Source organism: Oncorhynchus masou, chromosome 31, assembly GCF_036934945.1.
Source record: "Oncorhynchus masou masou isolate Uvic2021 chromosome 31, UVic_Omas_1.1, whole genome shotgun sequence".
NCBI lineage: Eukaryota > Metazoa > Chordata > Actinopteri > Salmoniformes > Salmonidae > Oncorhynchus > Oncorhynchus masou.
Genome location: NC_088242.1, coordinates 7,092,359 through 7,111,526, shown reverse-complemented (window position 1 = coordinate 7,111,526; position 19,168 = coordinate 7,092,359). Strand labels below are relative to the sequence as shown.

Here is a 19,168-nt window from a genome sequence, read left to right as displayed (position 1 = left end):
CCTTTCACTGTGTTTGTTGGAATTTGGGGAGGGGACCTCAAGCATTGAGTGATCTGAAATCACGCATTACTTTAGTTTACAGTGGAAATTATAAAAAACAATCTTATTCGGTTAGAACCATATAGCAATTCAGTATAAACTCAGAAATAAAACTATACAAAATATAATAATACATGTAAATGTGTATTCCGTCAGTACAATTATTATTTAATAAGTACTATAGGCGTATAATACTTACAAATATAATGAACTTGACAATAATAAACAGCGATGGGTAACTACAACTACAAGACAACAATAGAGAGCTTTGATTTTCAACAGGCTTTTTGAAGTGCAGAGACTTCCCAGCTGTTGTTAAGGGCAGCAGTGGATAGGTATCGTGATGGCTGGAGGTGTGATCGTATGCATGAAGGATAGAAGCGGGTTAGGTATAAATAAAATAAGAGAGTTTATTTATTTCTTTTACCAAACCACCGAGGATGAAGAACACCATGAAAAGTCGTCCCAGGGTAGTTTTGGCATACACGTCTCCATAGCCCACAGTGGACATGGTAACCATCAGTAAGTAGACACATTCCCAGTAGGAAAGTGACTGGGAGTTTTGGAAGTTTTCCCAAGGATCCCCTGAATTTTCCACCTAGAACAAAGGTCACAATACTGGATATTGAAAGAGAGGAACATACAGAGAGCCCTTTTTCTTGTACTCAATCTTGTATTACAACTTACTAACTCACTCTCAACTCACTCATCTGATTTAGTACTTACTTACTCAGTTATTTCTTAGTTACTTTCTGACTCACACCTTTATCAATGATGTGCTGTCTTCAGAACTGTAATACACATTTACATTTTCAGAAGCAATGACTATGCTACCATCTAGAGGCCCTACACATTCTAAAAACACTTATTCCACAGGTATAACATGCATCAAAGTACTGTAGCTATTTCTCTGTAGAATGTATCTGTATGTATACACTGTATGTAGGATATCTCTATAGGATCTCTGTAGAATATCTCTGTAGCTATATCTCTGTAGAATTTATCTGTATGTATCTACTGTATGTAGGATATCTCTATAGGATCTCTGTAGAATATCTCTGTAGCTATATCTCTGTAAAATATCGGTGTAGCTATGTCTCTGCAGGATATCTGTGTAGCTATATCTCTGTAGAATAGATCTGTAGGATATCTCTGTAGGATATCTCTGTAGCTATATGTCTGTAGGATATCTCTGTAGAATATCTACTGTATGTAGGATATCACTGTAAATATATCACTGTAGGATATCTCTGTAGGACATATCTGTAGGATATCTACTGTATTTAGGATATCTCTAAAGGATATCATCTGTAGGATATCTCTGTAGCTATATCTCTGTAGAATATATCTGTAGGATATCTCTGTGGCTATATCTGTAGGATATCTCTATAGCTGTATCTCTGTAGGATATCTACTGTTTGTAGGATTTATTTCTGTAGAATATCTACTGAATGTATGATATATCTGTAGGATCTCTCTGCATGATATCTCTGCAGCTATATCTCTGTAGGATATCTCTGTAGGATAACTACTGTATGTAGGATATCTCTGTAGCTATATCTCTGTAGGATATCTCTGTAGGATATATACTGTATGAGGATATCTCTGTAGCTATATCTCTGTAGGATTGCTACTGTATGTGTGATATCTATGTAAGATATCTCTGTAGGATATCTACTGTATGTAGGATATATCTGTAGGATATCTCTGTAGCTATCTGTCTGTAGGATATCTCTGTAGGATATCTACTGTATGTAGGATATCTCTGTAGGATATCTACTGTATGTAGGATATCTCTGTAAATATATCACTGTAGGATATCACTGCAGCTATATCTCTGTAGGATATCTACTGTATTTAGAATATCTCTGTAGGATATCTCTGTAGGATATCTACTGTATGTAGGATATCTCTGTAGGATATCTCTGTAGGATATCTACTGTATGTAGGATATCTCTGTAGGATATCTCTGTAGCTATATCTACTGTATGTAGGATATCTCTGTAGGTATATCTCTGTAGCTATATTGCCATAGGATATCTCTGTAGGATATCTCTGTAGCTATATCTACTGTATGTATGATATCTCTGTAGCTATATCTCTGTAGCTATAACTCTGTAGCTATATTGCTGTAGGATATCTCTGTAGATTTATCTACTGTATGTAGGATATCTCTGCAGCTATATCTCTGTAGCTATATCTCTGTAGGATAACTACTGTATGTAGGATTTCTCTGTAGGATATGTCTGTATTCCTATCCTGCAGGCAAATTACCATTCCACCCTCTAGTAGTGCCATTGGTACATATTTTTCACCATTTCCTATACTTTCTTTTTTTTTAACCTGAATATCCAGTGTTTCAATATCAAACGGTTGTATTATATTTCAGTCTTCTGTGATGTACATAAAGTGTAATATTGGGATTCAAACTCAAAATGAAATACATTGCAACGCTATATCTGACATGGTGCAGGTGTCTTCTTTATTTAAACCATGTGTGTGAGGTGGATACTTTTGTTTCAGAGTAGATTTGTTTAAGACCAAGAAACACTCTGTGTGACCCTGATTTAGCCCACTGCAGTATTAAATGGGCTAGGTTGTACAATACTTTACTTAAATTGATGTCTGTTAGATGTGTCAGAGACTGAATATTTACAATCATATAGTTCTTCTGTTTTGCCTTTATGGTGTTGGGTAACTCACCAAATGTATGAAGCCTGCAGCTGTTAGCCATGTGCTTATGAAGATTGAACACAAGTTCACCAGTTTTATGGAATTGCTATTGAAAACAAGAGAGCCAGACAATATCAATGAACATTGATAGTGTTGAACACCAAAAATACCTGCCTTGTGAAAGTTTCAAAGAAGTGTACAGGATCCATATTTGTACAGGACCCATATTTGGTTATAAAATGTCGGTAGCACTTCAATTGACCTGTTTGTCAGAACAGTGCCGTAATATAGTCATGAACATAACAAAAAGTAGTTTGGTTTCTCCAGTTGTTACTATATTCCCTTGCACTATAAGTGCCTACCGGGGATTTTGTTTAAAGAACATCCTTTGAGTAAAAAGGTGATATCTGGTGATATCTGGTTACAGAACCTCCTTTAGGATAAAGGGTGATATCTGGTGATATCTGGTTACAGAACCTCCTTTAGGATAAAGGGTGATATCTGGTGATATCTGGTTTCAGAACCTCCTTTAGGATAAAGGGTGATATCTGGTGATATCTGGTTACAGAACCTCCTTTAGGATAAAGGGTGATATCTGGTGATATCTGGTTACAGAACCTCCTTTAGGATAAAGGGTGATATCTGGTGATATCTGGTTTCAGAACCTCCTTTAGGATAAAGGGTGATATCTGGTTATAGAACCTCCTTTAGGATAAAGGGTGATATCGGGTGATATCTGGTTACAGAGCCTCCTTTAGGATAAAGGGTGATATCTGGTGATATCTTGTTACAGAACCTCCTTTAGGATAAAGGGTGATATCTGGTGATATCTGGTTTCAGAACCTCCTTTAGGATAAAGGGTGATATCTGGTTATAGAACCTCCTTTAGGATAAAGGGTGATATCGGGTGATATCTGGTTACAGAGCCTCCTTTAGGATGAAGGGTGATATCTGGTGATATCTGGTTTCAGAACCTCCTTTAGGATAAAGGGTGATATCTGGTTATAGAACCTCCTTTAGGATAAAGGGTGATATCTGGTGACATCTGGTTACAGAACCTCCTTTAGGATAAAGGGTGATATCTGGTTACAGAACCTCCTTTAGGATAAAGGGTGATATCTGGTTATAGAACCTCCTTTAGGATAAAGGGTGATATCTGGTTACAGAACCTCCTTTAGGATAAAGGGTGATATCTGGTTACAGAACCTCCTTTAGGATAAAGGGTGATATCTGGTTATAGAACCTCCTTTAGGATATAGGGTGATATCTGGTGATATCTGGTTATAGAACCTCCTTCAGGATAAAGGGTGATATCTGGTGATATCTGGTTACAGAACCTCCTTTAGGATAAAGGGTGATATCTGGTTACAGAACCTCCTTTAGGATAAAGCGTGATATCTGGTTATAGAACCTCCTTGAGGATAACGGGTGATATCTGGTTAATGAACCTCCTTTAGGATAACGGGTGATATCTGGTTATAGAACCTCCTTTGGGATAGCGGGTGATATTTGGTGATATCTGGTTACAGAACCTCCTTGAGGATAACGGGTGATATCTGGTTAATGAACCTCCTTTAGGATAAAGGGTGATATCTGGTTACAGAACCTCCTTCAGGATAAAGGGTGATATCTGGTTATAGAACCTCCTTTAGGATAACTGGTGACATCTGGTTACAGAACCTCCTTTAGGATAACGGGTGATATCTGGTTATAGAACCTCCTTTGGGATAGCGGGTGATATCTGGTGATATCTGGTTTCAGAACCTCCTTTAGGATAAAGGGTGATATCTGGTTATAGAACCTCCTTTAGGATAAAGGGTGATATCGGGTGATATCTGGTTACAGAGCCTCCTTTAGGATGAAGGGTGATATCTGGTGATATCTGGTTTCAGAACCTCCTTTAGGATAAAGGGTGATATCTGGTTATAGAACCTCCTTTAGGATAAAGGGTGATATCTGGTGACATCTGGTTACAGAACCTCCTTTAGGATAAAGGGTGATATCTGGTTACAGAACCTCCTTTAGGATAAAGGGTGATATCTGGTTATAGAACCTCCTTTAGGATAAAGGGTGATATCTGGTTACAGAACCTCCTTTAGGATAAAGGGTGATATCTGGTTACAGAACCTCCTTTAGGATAAAGGGTGATATCTGGTTATAGAACCTCCTTTAGGATATAGGGTGATATCTGGTGATATCTGGTTATAGAACCTCCTTCAGGATAAAGGGTGATATCTGGTGATATCTGGTTACAGAACCTCCTTTAGGATAAAGGGTGATATCTGGTTACAGAACCTCCTTTAGGATAAAGCGTGATATCTGGTTATAGAACCTCCTTGAGGATAACGGGTGATATCTGGTTAATGAACCTCCTTTAGGATAACGGGTGATATCTGGTTATAGAACCTCCTTTGGGATAGCGGGTGATATTTGGTGATATCTGGTTACAGAACCTCCTTGAGGATAACGGGTGATATCTGGTTAATGAACCTCCTTTAGGATAAAGGGTGATATCTGGTTACAGAACCTCCTTCAGGATAAAGGGTGATATCTGGTTATAGAACCTCCTTTAGGATAACTGGTGACATCTGGTTACAGAACCTCCTTTAGGATAACGGGTGATATCTGGTTATAGAACCTCCTTTGGGATAGCGGGTGATATCTGGTGATATCTGGTTACAGAACCTCCTTCAGGATAAAGGGTGATATCTGGTTATAGAACCTCCTTTAGGATAAAGGGTGATATCTGGTGATATCTGGTTACAGAACCTCCTTCAGGATAAAGGGTCATATCTGGTTATAGAACCTCCTTTAGGATAACTGGTGATATCTGGTTACAGAACCTCCTTTAAGATAACGGGTGATATCTGGTTATAGAACCTCCTTTAGGATAACGGGTGATATCTGGTCATAGAACCTCCTTTAGGATAACGGGTGATATCTGGTTACAGAACCTCCTTTAAGATAACGGGTGATATCTGGTTATAGAACCTCCTTTAGGATAACGGGTGATATCTGGTCATAGAACCTCCTTTAGGACAACGGGTGATATCTGGTCATAGAACCTCCTTTAGGATAACGGGTGATATCTGGTTATAGAACCGCCTTTAGGATAATGGGTGATATCTGGTCATAGAACCTCCTTTAGGACAACAGGTGATATCTGGTCATAGAACCTCCTTTAGGATAACGGGTGATATCTGGTCATAGAACCTCCTTTAGGATAACGGGTGATATCTGGTTAGAGAACCTCCTTTAGGATAACGGGTGATATCTGGTTACAGAACCTCCTTTAGGATAACGGGTGATATCTGGTGATATCTGGTTACAGAACCTCCTTTAGGATAACGGGTGATATCTGGTTACAGAACCTCCTTTAGGATAACGGGTGATATCTGGTTACAGAACCTCCTTTAGGATAACGGGTGATATCTGGTTACAGAACCTCCTTTAGGATAACGGGTGATATCTGGTGATATCTGGTTACAGAACCTCCTTCAGGATAAAGGGTCATATCTGGTTATAGAACCTCCTTTAGGATAACTGGTGATATCTGGTTACAGAACCTCCTTTAAGATAACGGGTGATATCTGGTTATAGAACCTCCTTTAGGATAACGGGTGATATCTGGTTACAGAACCTCCTTTAGGATAACGGGTGATATCTGGTTACAGAACCTCCTTTGGGATAAGGGCTGATAGCTGGTTACACACTGAGCTGCTCAACCCACAATATTATGTAACAGCAACAAAACAACAATTTTATGATGTTGCGGTCTTTACTGTGTTTTCCTATGGTAATGTTACAGTCTTTACTGTGTATTCATATGGTAATGTTACAGTCTTTACTGTGTTTTCTTATGGTAATGTTACAGTCTTTACTGTGTATTCCTATGGTAATGTTACAGTCTTTACTGTATATTCCTAAGGTAATGTTACAGTCTTTACTGTATATTCCTATGGTAATGTTACAGTCTTTACTGTATATTCCTAAGGTAATGTTACAGTCTTTACTGTATATTCCTAAGGTAATGTTACAGTCTTTACTGTATATTCCTAAGGTAATGTTACAGTCTTTACTGTGTATTCCTATGGTAATGTTACAGTCTTTACTGTATATTCCTAAGGTAATGTTACAGTCTTTACTGTATATTCCTAAGGTAATGTTACAGTCTTTACTGTATATTCCTAAGGTAATGTTACAGTCTTTACTGTATATTCCTATGGTAATGTTACAGTCTTTACTGTATATTCCTATGGTAATGTTACAGTGACTTGCATTGTCCTGTCCAGTATTAGTCTGGCCTGACCCCAGCCCATTTATGCACTGTTTGTTCTGTCCTGCTCTGCCCTTACCTTCATCACAGTTAATGAGTCTGGAGATTATTCTGAAGCATTTTGTTGAGCTATAAGCTCTTCCTGACATCTGTGCCTCACAAAGCTTTAATTCTAAGCAGTAGGGTAAATGATATAATTCATCATGCTGCATCATGTCCAATAGGTTTCCAAGAGCAGAATCATCAATTCAGAATTAATTTGGAATTGAAGAAAAATTGAATCTAGGATATATTATACATCCTAAAGAACAACATGTAATCCCTTTAGTTTTTAAAAGTGAAATAGATGATTTGCTTGTTATCATAGCAGTACAATATAATATAATACGGTAAGTGATTTAATTCCCCAAATATGACAGAAATATACCGAACTGTTCCCTCAGTTATCCAGCAGGACTGAAAGTAGGCCATGCTCACTTGACTAGCTGTCAATAACAAAAAATATTTGATCCAATAACAAAGTTGCACAAGTTCTGAGATTAAGTTCTATATTTAACACATGTTCAGTAGCTACTGTGCATTAAAAAGCCCACTGTGCATTAAAAAGCCCACTGTGCATAAAAAAGCCCACTGTGCATAAAAAAGCCCACTGTGCATAAAAAAAGCCCACTGAGCATCAAAAAGCCCACTGTGCATTAAAAAAGCCCACTGTGCATTAAAAAAGCCCACTGTGCATTAAAAAGCCCACTGTGCATTAAAAAAGCCCACTGAGCATTAAAAAGCCCACTGTGCATTAAAAAAGCCTGCAGACGAGCCAGTAGATGTATTGTATAATTGTAAAACTGCGTCAATATTCATCACAAATGAAGTCAGAATTAGAAACGTTGTCATAACATAGCGCATGCAAATATTTGAAATACTACTAATTACAATGAATACAAATATAATTCTAGTTAACCTAAAGACACAGAATGTGGAGAAAATTAAAATGCACTTACCTTGTTTTTAATATATTCAAAAACTGTAAGATTTCTGAGAACTGTATCAATCTTAAGGCCCTTAAAAACCGTAAGCCTGTGTAAGAGAAAAGTACAAGTTACTCAGAGTGAATTCTTTGCACATGTTATTTACATCGAGTCATTGTTATTCGCCTGTACACAGTAAAGCAAGTAAAATCACAGCAAACCAAATTGCATACCTTTGAGGCCTTCATCCATCTTTAACATCTTTAATGGACTCATAGATAATAACTAATGAGCCCTTAAAAAAAATAGCAGCACCAAAGCACAACCAAGGTATAGGTCTCTCAAAACATCAGCAGAGAAGCAAGTAGCAGAAACTACAAACAAAACAAAAATATTTAAAAACCTTATTCAAAACAACTCAGTCTGCATCAAAGAATCTTCTGAGGAATAAATACACTGGCAATGTCTCATACAGAGCAATACATCTCAGGAGACTCACTAAATCACAAAGCACCAGCATCTACCAGAATCATTTTTCATTACGAAAAGGACTAAAAGAGTGAAAAAGCGGATTAGTCGGACCAAAGACAGGTGGACCGGCCCAGTTTAGACGGGTCAACAGCCATGACGTCAAATAATCCCACAGTTGTAGCCATAAAAAAAAAATATCTAAGTACCTTTCCAAGAGCTCAAGGTCAAAGGGTGAATAGCCACAAGCTGTTGCATCATTACCTTCAAAGGTCTGTGCCACACACACACACACACACACACACACACACACACACACACACACACACACACACACACACACACACACACACACACACACACACACACACACACACACACACACACACAGACACACAGAGAGAGTATAATCTGATCATCCAACAAATGGATGTGAAATAATTAATTGCTTATTGTTATAGCACCGAGGGCTGTTGCAGTATGGCATGCTACTGTATTTTAATCCCACAATGCCCTGCTGGGGATAACTGTGTACTACAGCAGATGCACTGTACACGTAAGCCTACTGTGTTGTCAACGTTGTGTTCCACTGAGAATATTTATTTACGTTTGTTTTAGAATTGTATTTTCCTCCTTTCTCAATGATTATTGTCCATAAATCCCTAAAGTATAACATCAGATTATGTAACTCATAATAAACTTGGATAGTTAATGAAATGCCCTCAAAACAAAAATGTGTTGACTGTGTCAATCCCAGACAGTTACTAAAACAAAACATTCCAATAATGCACAATTCTAGGCCACTAAAACCTCTTACATGTACTCTACCAGCACTAGAGCTGTGTACCATGGTGTTCATGACTCACTCTGAAAAATGTGTCAACTGGTTACAAGTAAATTAGTTCTTAATTGAAATACACTAAATTTGTCGATACCAAATAAATGATTCTATGCTGTTATATTTGATTATTAACAAACCGATATTTTAAGTTGTAACCTATTTTTTTCCCTCAACCAAATTTCCCCTTTGTGTTAAATAAGATAAATACTCACTAATGTATATACCAAGTAGATTTTTCACTTCAGAATAACAGAATAATCCACATTTCTTACATTTCTTCATTTCCTGTTGATCAAATATTAAATTGGTTCCATAACATGAAAAAATGGCTAGAAACACTTTCTTTACATAACACTGTCACATTAACTGTACTTGTAATTTACTGGCAGCCAGTCTTGTCGCTGCAACTCCCGTACGGACTCGGGAGAGGCGAAGATCGAGAGCCATGCGTCCTCCCAAACACGACCATGCCAAGCCGCCCTTGCTTCTTGACACACTGCTTGCTTAACCTGGAAGCTAGCTGTACCAATGTGTCGGAGAGAACACCTTCCAACTGACAACCGAAGGTACCTGGCCTGCCACAAGGAGGCGCTAGAGCACGACGAGACAAGGACAACCCGGCTGGCCAAACCCTCCCCTGACCCGGGAAAACGCTGCGCCAGCTGTGAAAGAAGCAGGAAGACGCAGGTTGTCCCGGTCCTCTTTCTCCACGACCTGCTGCTGTTGTTCCGTCTTGACCCTGTAGCCGTTCTGGAAGAGCACGACTTCTTATGACGCTGCGTGTTCTGAAACGTCGCAGAGCGCGTGCCCCCGTCGGGCCCTCTGTACACTAACAACTTAGTCAGAATCATGATGTCTAATATCTCCTAAGACTGACAAATAATTACGTCGGGAAAAGCTTCATGAAATCCATAGTACGTTTCCCAGTTGTTGAGTTTCTCGCTGAGTCAGTGTGTAGATATGGTTCTGTTTAAGGCTTCACAACATCCCTTGGATCCAGCGTAACCCAATTCCTTACAACAGCTTAGTCTATCTATCCCATGCTTCTTTCCCCTTCCTTTATCACACAGCAAATCAATCACAGGCTCTCCGTATCCACCTCCGACAGCAGAGAAGAAGAGGAGCAGGTGGGCACCACATGTCTCTGTCCACCAAGAAGAGATCAAATAAAACATGTTCTGTAGGCGTGTTGGGATCAGATTTCCCACAGATACTGTAGTGTCCTCGTTGTGATCATCAGAGGTGTAGGTCAAACGGAAAACAAGCCCCTGTTCTGTTCCATCGGGATATTACAGCATAAGCTCCTTGTTTGAGTTCCTTGTTTGAGCTCCTTGTAACGTAACATAACGTAACGTAACGTAACGTATTGTAACGTAACGTAACGTAACGTAATGTAATGTAATGGAACGTAATGTAATGTAATGTAACGTAATGTAACGTAACGTTAACGTAATTTAATGTAACTTAATGTAATGTAATGTAATGTAACGTTAACGTAATGTAACGTAATGTAATGTAATGTAACGTAATTTAATGTAACGTAACGTAATGTAATGTAACGTAATTTAATGTAATGTAACGTAACGTAATGTAATGTAACCTAACGTAATGTAATGTAACGTAATGTAATTTAATGTAATGTAATGTAACGTAACGTAACGTAATGTAACGTAACGTAATGTAACGTAACGTAACGTAACGTAATGTAATTTAATGTAATGTAATGTAACGTAATGTAATGTACTGTAATGTAACGTAATGTAACGTAACGGTAACGTAATTTAATGTAACGTAATGTAACGTAATGTAACGTAACGTAACGTAATGTAACGTAATGTAATGTAACGTAACGTAATGTAACGTAATGCAATGTAACGTAATGTAATGTAATGTAACGTAATGTAACGTAACGTTAACGTAGTTTAATGTAACGTAATGTAACGTAATGTAATGTAACGTAATGTAATGTAACGTTAACGTAATGTAACGTAACGTAACGTAATGTAATGTAACGTAATTTAATGTAACGTAACGTAACGTAATGTAATGTAATGTAACGTAACGTAATGTAATGTAATGTAACGTAACGTAATGTAACATAACGTAATTTAATGTAATGTAATGTAACGTAACGTAACGTAATGTAACGTAATGTAATGTAATGTAACGTAATGTAACGTTAACGTAATGTAATGTAATGAAATGTAACGTAACGTAACGTAACGTAATGTAATGTAACGTAATTTAATGTAACGTAACGTAATGTAATGTAACGTAATGTAATGTAACGTAATGTAACGTAATGTAATGTAACGTAATGTAACGTAATGTAACGTAATGTAGCGTAATGTAACGTAACGTAATGTAATGTAACGTAATGTAATGTAATGTAATGTAATGTAACGTAGCGTAATGTAATATCATGTAATGTAATGTCATGTAATGTAATGTAACGTAACGTAACGTAATGTCATGTAATGTAACGTAACGTAACATAATGTAATGTCATGTAGCGTAACGTAATGTAATTTAATGTAACGTAATTTAATGTAACGTAATGTAATGTCATGTAATGTAACGTAACGTAACGTAACATAATGTAATGTCATGTAGCGTAACGTAATGTAATTTAATGTAACGTAATGTAATGTCATGTAATGTAACGTAACGTAATGTAGCGTAACGTAATGTAACGTAATGTAATGCTTTTCAGTCTGTTGTACAGTAGGATTGCTGCCTTTTCCTGCTTTGAGATACTATGTGGTATGTGACAATAGCTAGCAGTTATCTTTAATAACATCAGTTGTCATTAATTCAGGGTCACAATGAATGATTGCTAAAGCCTCTCAGCTCTAGACGGAGTTTGACTCGGGGCATTGCTGCCTTTTCCTGCTTTGAGATACTATGTGGTATGTGACAATAGCTAGCAGTTATCTTTAATAACATCAGTTGTCATTAATTCAGGGTCACAATGAATGATTGCTAAAGCCTCTCAGCTCTAGACGGAGTTTGACTCGGGGTGATACGCATTCTTTCTGGTGACAGTTTTGAGGAGTTACGATACGTTCTACCCTAAAATGACTGTCTATGACAGAAGGTGACTGCTGTCTGATGAGATGTACTGTACATTGTCTGGTAGTAACGGGGCAGACTTGCCTCACACAGTCTGATTGGTCTCTGTCTTTTCCTGTATGGGTCTGCTAAGTCATATCAGAACATCGTAGGCCTATAGATTTCCAGTGAAATCACAATGTCCAGAATCAAGCACAACATAAAACCTGTCCAGCGAGATTAACAGAATAAAACATTTTCAAAAGCATCTCTTTAAGTGCAATCGTTAAGGCTTCAGTGGACAGCTGGACGGTAAAAGCCTATTTCTGTGTTTACTTGTAAAGCTCATGAGTAAAAAGCTGAAGCATTTGGAACAGACTTTTTTTTTTACATTTATTTAACCAGGCAAGTCAGTTAAGAACAAATTCTTATTTTCAATGACATCCTGGGAACAGTGGGTTAACTGCCTGTTCGAGGGCAGAACGACAGATTTGTATCTTGTCAGCTCAGGGGTTTGAAATCACAACCTTTTGGTTACTAGTCCAATGCTCTAACCACTAGGCTACCCTGCCTCCCTACATCAGCTGCTGTCTTTTCTAAAATGGGTAATGTTCTGTTGCTCCCTGGGTTTCTTCCATACAAGGCTCTTACAAAGTTGCTTACTACAACAGCAATGGCTTGAATTTAATTGGAATGACAAACTGGTTTTATTTTCTGTCCAGAGGTGTCAAAAACGAAATCCGTTGAACTTCCAACTAAGAATCATTCGGCATGGAAACTCCACTTGCAGAGTAGCTAGGCAACAGCAATCAACAGAATTACTTAGTATGTTGCCACGGGTAGCCTATAAGCAGTTAGCTACAGAACCATCTTGGAGGGTAGCCTATAAGCAGTTAGCTATAGAATTATCTTGGAGGGTAGCCTATAAGCAGTTAGCTATAGAACTATCTTGGAGGGTAGCCTATAAGCAGTTAGCTATAGAATTATCTTGGAGGGTAGCCTATAAGCAGTTAGCTATAGAACTATCTTGGAGGGTAGCCTATAAGCAGTTAGCTATAGAATTATCTTGGAGGGTAGCCTATAAGCAGTTAGCTATAGAACTATCTTGGAGGGTAGCCTATAAGCAGTTAGCTATAGAATTATCTTGGAGGGTAGCCTATAAGCAGTTAGCTACAGAACCATCTTGGAGGGTAGCCTATAAGCAGTTAGCTATAGAACTATCTTGGAGGGTAGCCTATAAGCAGTTAGCTATAGAACTATCTTGGAGGGTAGCCTATAAGCAGTTAACTATAGAACTATCTTGGAGGGTAGCCTATAAGCAGTTAGCTATAGAACTATCTTGGAGGGTAGCCTATAAGCAGTTAGCTATAGAACTATCTTGGAGGGTAGACTATAAGCAGTTAGCTATAGAACTATCTTGGAGGGTAGACTATAAGCAGTTAACTGTAGTAGTATCTTGGAGGGTAGACTATAAGCAGTTAACTGTAGTAGTATCTTGGAGGGTAGACTATAAGCAGTTAACTGTAGTTCGAGGACAGAACAGGTCTTATTTGGGTCATTCGAGGACAGTATATCTCTCATTTGGGTCGTTCGAGGACAGTACAGCTCTCATTTGGGTCGTTCGAGGACAGTATATCTCTCATTTGGGTCGTTCGAGGACAGTACAGCTCTCATTTGGGTCGTTCGAGGACAGTACAGCTCTCATTTGGGTCGTTCGAGGACAGAACAGCTCTCATTTGGGTCGTTCGAGGACAGTATATCTCTCATTTGGGTCGTTCGAGGACAGTACAACTCTCATTTGGGTCGTTCGAGGACAGTATATCTCTCATTTGGGTCGTTCGAGGACAGAACAGGTCTTATTTGGGTCGTTCGAGGACAGTATATCTCTCATTTGGGTCGTTCGAGGACAGTACAGCTCTCATTTGGGTCGTTCGAGGACAGTATATCTCTCATTTGGGTCGTTCGAGGACAGTACAGCTCTCATTTGGGTCGTTCGAGGACAGTACAGCTCTCATTTGGGTCGTTCGAGGACAGTACAGCTCTCATTTGGGTCGTTCGAGGACAGTACATCTCTCATTTGGGTCTCGAGCTGAAAAAAGCTAAAGAACCTCTGGTCTAGACTGATGCCAGCCCAGCAAGTAATGTACGCCACAACATTGTGAAACCAGAAACCATTAAAACTAGGTAAACACAACATTGTGAAACCAGAAACCATCAAAACTAGGTAAACACACCATTGAGAAACCAGAAACCAATTAGAACTAGGTAAACACAACATTGCTGTCAGCCAACAACCAACACCATTATCACAGTCAGAATAGTCCCAAATGGCACCCTATTCCCTTATTAGTGCACTACTTTTGACCAGGGCCCTATGGCCAATGGCACCCTATTCCCTTATTAGTGCACTACTTTTGACCAGGGCCCTATGGCCAATGGCACCCTATTCCCTTATTAGTGCACTACTTTTGACCAGAGCCCTTCAGTCAACACAAGCAGCTACTCCCTGTGTCTTTTAAAAAGAGGGAGGCTGTCCAAGATAAGATAAGCAGGTCAAACCAGAGACAAAATCCACGTGCCTCAACTGGAAAATAATTTAACAATTCAACGATCCAGTTTAAGGCAGTGTAATACACAGAATATCCACTGGGGCGCGCTGCAGACCTGGTCTCAATCAAAGCTGAACTGGAACACCACTCCCACATTTGGCAGGCGCTATATACTGGTGCTGTACTTACCAAGCCAGCTCCTGTTGAGATAGACGGACACGAACACCGGGGGAACAGTGAAGAAGTCTACCACCGAGTTCACCTCCAGCCAGAACCACAGCTTGTCATTGGCCGCTATGAACTGTGGGGGATAGAGAAAGATATCAGTTAACTATATTCCACCATCCTACTTTTTAATGTTGATACATGACTGTAGGTTGTTCAGGGTACAAAAGGCATTAAAGAAAGTCATGAAAGACAGCCACAAAACTGTTGAATGCTTCCACAGTTTTATTGAGTGCAATGTTTTGACTTTAATGCCTATATTATGTCTGGGTATATTTAAGCAATAAGGCATGGGGGTGTGGTATATGGCCAATATACTACGGCTAAGGGCTGTTCTTAGGCACGAGGCATCGCAGAGTCCCTGGACACTGAACTCTGCCGTGGTATTTTGGCTGTATACCACAAACACCAGAGGTGACCTAATTGCTATTAATAAACTGGTTACCAACGTAATCATGGCAGTAAAAATAAATGTTTTGTCATACCCGCGGCATATGGTCTGATATACCACAGCTGTCAGCCAATCAGCATTCAGCGTATAAATATCTTTATTGGGGCGGCAGGGTAGCCTAGTGGGTAGAGTGTTTGGCTCATAACCAAAAGGTTGCAAGCTCAAAGCCCCGAGCTGACAAGGTAAAATTCTATCGTTCTGCACCTGAACAAGGCAGTTAACCCACTGTTCCTAGGCCGTCACTGAAAATAAGAATTTGTTCTTAACTGACTTGCCAAAGTAAATAAATATCTTTATTCCACAATTGAAACTACACTAGCATAACAACTTGTGTACATGTCTACCGTAGCATTTTCCTCATTTACCCGTAGACCAAAGTACAAGAGGAAGAAGACGTTGAAAGCCATGTCGATCTGTAGCGTGAAGTCTTTGTAGAAGTTCTGACAGGACTCGATGGGGCTGTCAGAAACACACAGAAAACACACATGTTAGAAACATCTCACTTATTGAACATGCACTTAAAGAATAAAAGGAAATCAAAAGGTGCGACATTTTGCATTTTCTAAATAACATTAAAAAAGACACGTAACTATAACGTGTTCTTCTATCCTGATTAAAAGACCCTTAGAGAACCGTGAACTTTACTCTTCTGAAAATCGCTTTGACATAGAAGAAATGAATAAGTAGTGATTCCTTCAATATCCTCACAGTACAGTGTGTACAGTAGAAGGGTTATGGCTGGGTGGAGGGGGGGGGGGTGTTTTAGTACATCAAAAGGCTATTTTGACACGGGAATAAGAAGGACCGTTCGGGATCTTTAACGCTAGAGGTGGGTACAGTGCAGTGGCAGTAGTCTAAGGGTTAATAGCCACGCAGGGGTTTTGGTGTCTTTCATGTCATCAAAGCAGCCATAGCAGATGCTAATAATGCCATAGCAGATGCTAACAATGCCATTGCAGATGCTAGCAATGCCATAGCAGATGCTAACAATGCCATAGCAGATGCTAACAATACCATAGCAGATGCTAACAATACCATAGCAGATGCTAGCAATGCCATAGCAGATGCTAACAATACCATAGCAGATGCTAACAATACCATAGCAGATGCTAACAATACCATAGCAGATGCTAACAATTCCATAGCAGATGCTAACAATACCATAGCAGATGCTAACAATGCCATAGCAGATGCTAACAATACCATAGCAGATGCTAACAATACCATAGCAGATGCTAACAATGTGCTGTAGCAGTCTCACCCTCAACGCTTCTACCTGGCACGAAGAATTAAATCAAATTTAAAAATAAATAACCAATGATATGTTATGAGTTTGGAATTACTGTCACCACTATACATCTTGTGAACGAAATCCAGGTATGTGTAATGACAGTCCAAGCTTATTGTCAACATCATTTGAGGTTACAGTACAGACATATAGCTCTATAGTGCATCTCACGTGGATACAACCTACCATATTGTGTGAACACATATAGTGCCTGACCTACATAACTAGGTAGGCTATATCCTAAAATATGTCAGAGAGCCGTGTATCTGGCCAATAGAGTAGACAACATGAGACAGACAGCCCCCCCCCCCCTCCCCCCAAAGTCATACAGTCACCAAATACACTCCTCAAGTAGAAGCCCTGGACACAGGCTAAACTGCCCAGATCTAAGAGTGTGTTATACATTTGTCTAATCGTTTATACAATAAGATACATTATTGTGTCAATAAATAGGCATATAAAGCTTATGATGCCAGTTATTCTATGTATTATCAATAACAGCAACTGCCAATTCTGAGAATAGTCCAAGCATTGTGAATATTTCAACCCTTCACTTCAGGTGATAATAATTACAGTATATCTAGAGCGCATCCCAATTGGAGCCCTATTCCCTATATATAGGAGCACTAATTTTGACCAGAGCCCCTATCTATGTAGCCTAAAGGGAATAGGATGCAAGGCAGGATTCATCCCAGTGTGAATCCTCAACGGTAGCTAGATAACAGAGAAGAGTAATGACCATAGGAAGGCCAGATCTGGGCTGCTCAATAATTGAGTGGCTGGTCAGGAAGTGGTGGCTTAGTTTCTATAACAGCCATAAAACACAGAGGGAAAAGGCTGCCAGTGGCGACCTGCCTTTAACCCAAAGATGCATGAACAGTGAAGGAGACTGAATATAATGGAAATGTTATGATATTCAGCAACTCTTGGTAGGACAATGGAAATGTTATGATATTCAACAACTCTTGGTAGACAATGGAAATGTTATGATATTCAACAACTCTTGGTAGGACAATGGAAATGTTATGATATTCAACAACTCTTGGTAGGACAATGGAAGCTTGATGATATTCAACAACTCTTGGTAGGACAATGGAAGCTTGATGATATTCAACAACTCTTGGTAGGACAATGGAAGCTTGATGATATTCAACAACTCTTGGTAGGACAATGGAAGCTTGATGATATTCAACAACTCTTGGTAGGACAATGGAAGCTTGATGATATTCAACAACTCTTGGTAGGACAATGTAAGCTTGATGATATTCAGCAACTCTTGGTAGGACAATGGAAGCTTGATGATATTCAGCAACTCTTGGTAGGACAATGGAAGCTTGATGATATTCAGCAACTCTTGGTAGGACAATGGAAGCTTGATGATATTCAACAACTCTTGGTAGGACAATGACATTCTATCTTTTATTGTTAAAATCTTCTTCATAAAAACCCTCTGAGCGCTCTCTATCCACTTCCTTGTACTCAGAGGCATGGCCGTGCATGAGTCACTGAGAGTAGTAGCATTTTGGCCAAACTGTGGAATTGTTAATTGGCTCAGATACATGTTTATTTACAAAATGTAAAACAAAGGACGCTGTTGTACACAAATGGTAATCTGAGGATATCAATTCAACCAAAACTTAGATCAGAGAAAAACGATTATTTGGGCCAAAAAACAAGTGTTTTTTGCTTGAGATAATGTCAAAAGACTAACACGCTAAAAAAAAAAAGAGAGAGAGAGAGAGAGATTGGTTGCAACTTGGTTCTGATATAAAGCTAGCCTTATTCTAGGTCAAGTGTCCACAGGCCAGCCTGCCAGCTGGATAGATCTCCTCCTTCTCGCTCTCTTTCTGTGCTTAATGGTGTTATTTATGAGGACAGAATAGTGTTGACTTTTCTCAGTTGCTTCCTGGTGATTTTTGCAATGAGATCTGTCAATACTAAGGTGTACATTTGAGGACATTCTCAGCCTTTTAAGAGGTTGACAATTCACTCAAGGATGATTGAGACTTGAGGCTGAGAGTGTCCTAAAATGTACACCGCACTCTGTCTGTCGCAAATACTGTTTCAGTAGACCTCCAAGGCTAATTACAGGAAGTTCACATATCTGTTACAACCTGCTGTCACTGAACACACAACACGCTAACCAACAGGTTGCTGCTGCTGTGTGTGTGCCAAAGTGAGACTGAGGCAAGCAGAGAGCCTTGTTGTTAATGACATTGGGTCAGTTAACGACATTGGGTCAGTTAACAACATTGGAACAGTGTCACGGTTTTCATATGGTGAAGGAGAGTCGGACCAAACTGCAGCGTGTCTATTGTGATCCATGTTTAATAAAACAAACG

The 19,168-nt window shown here is 39.1% G+C and overlaps 1 protein-coding gene across 8 annotated transcripts in view; it reads right to left on the bottom strand.

Moving 5' to 3' along the window:
* The window catches only part of LOC135523378 (calcium-activated potassium channel subunit alpha-1a), a 225,342-nt gene that overhangs the window by 79,887 nt on the left and 126,287 nt on the right, over positions 1-19,168 (bottom strand). For all 8 annotated transcript variants that reach the window (XM_064950017.1, XM_064950010.1, XM_064950009.1 and 5 more), the window contains 5 exons: positions 15,904-15,997; positions 15,052-15,163; positions 7,987-8,062; positions 2,743-2,818; positions 467-637 (listed from right to left, as the gene is read on the bottom strand). In XM_064950017.1, coding sequence (XP_064806089.1) covers positions 467-637; positions 2,743-2,818; positions 7,987-8,062; positions 15,052-15,163; positions 15,904-15,997 — 529 coding nt within the window. The remainder of the gene's footprint in view (positions 1-466; positions 638-2,742; positions 2,819-7,986; positions 8,063-15,051; positions 15,164-15,903; positions 15,998-19,168) is intronic.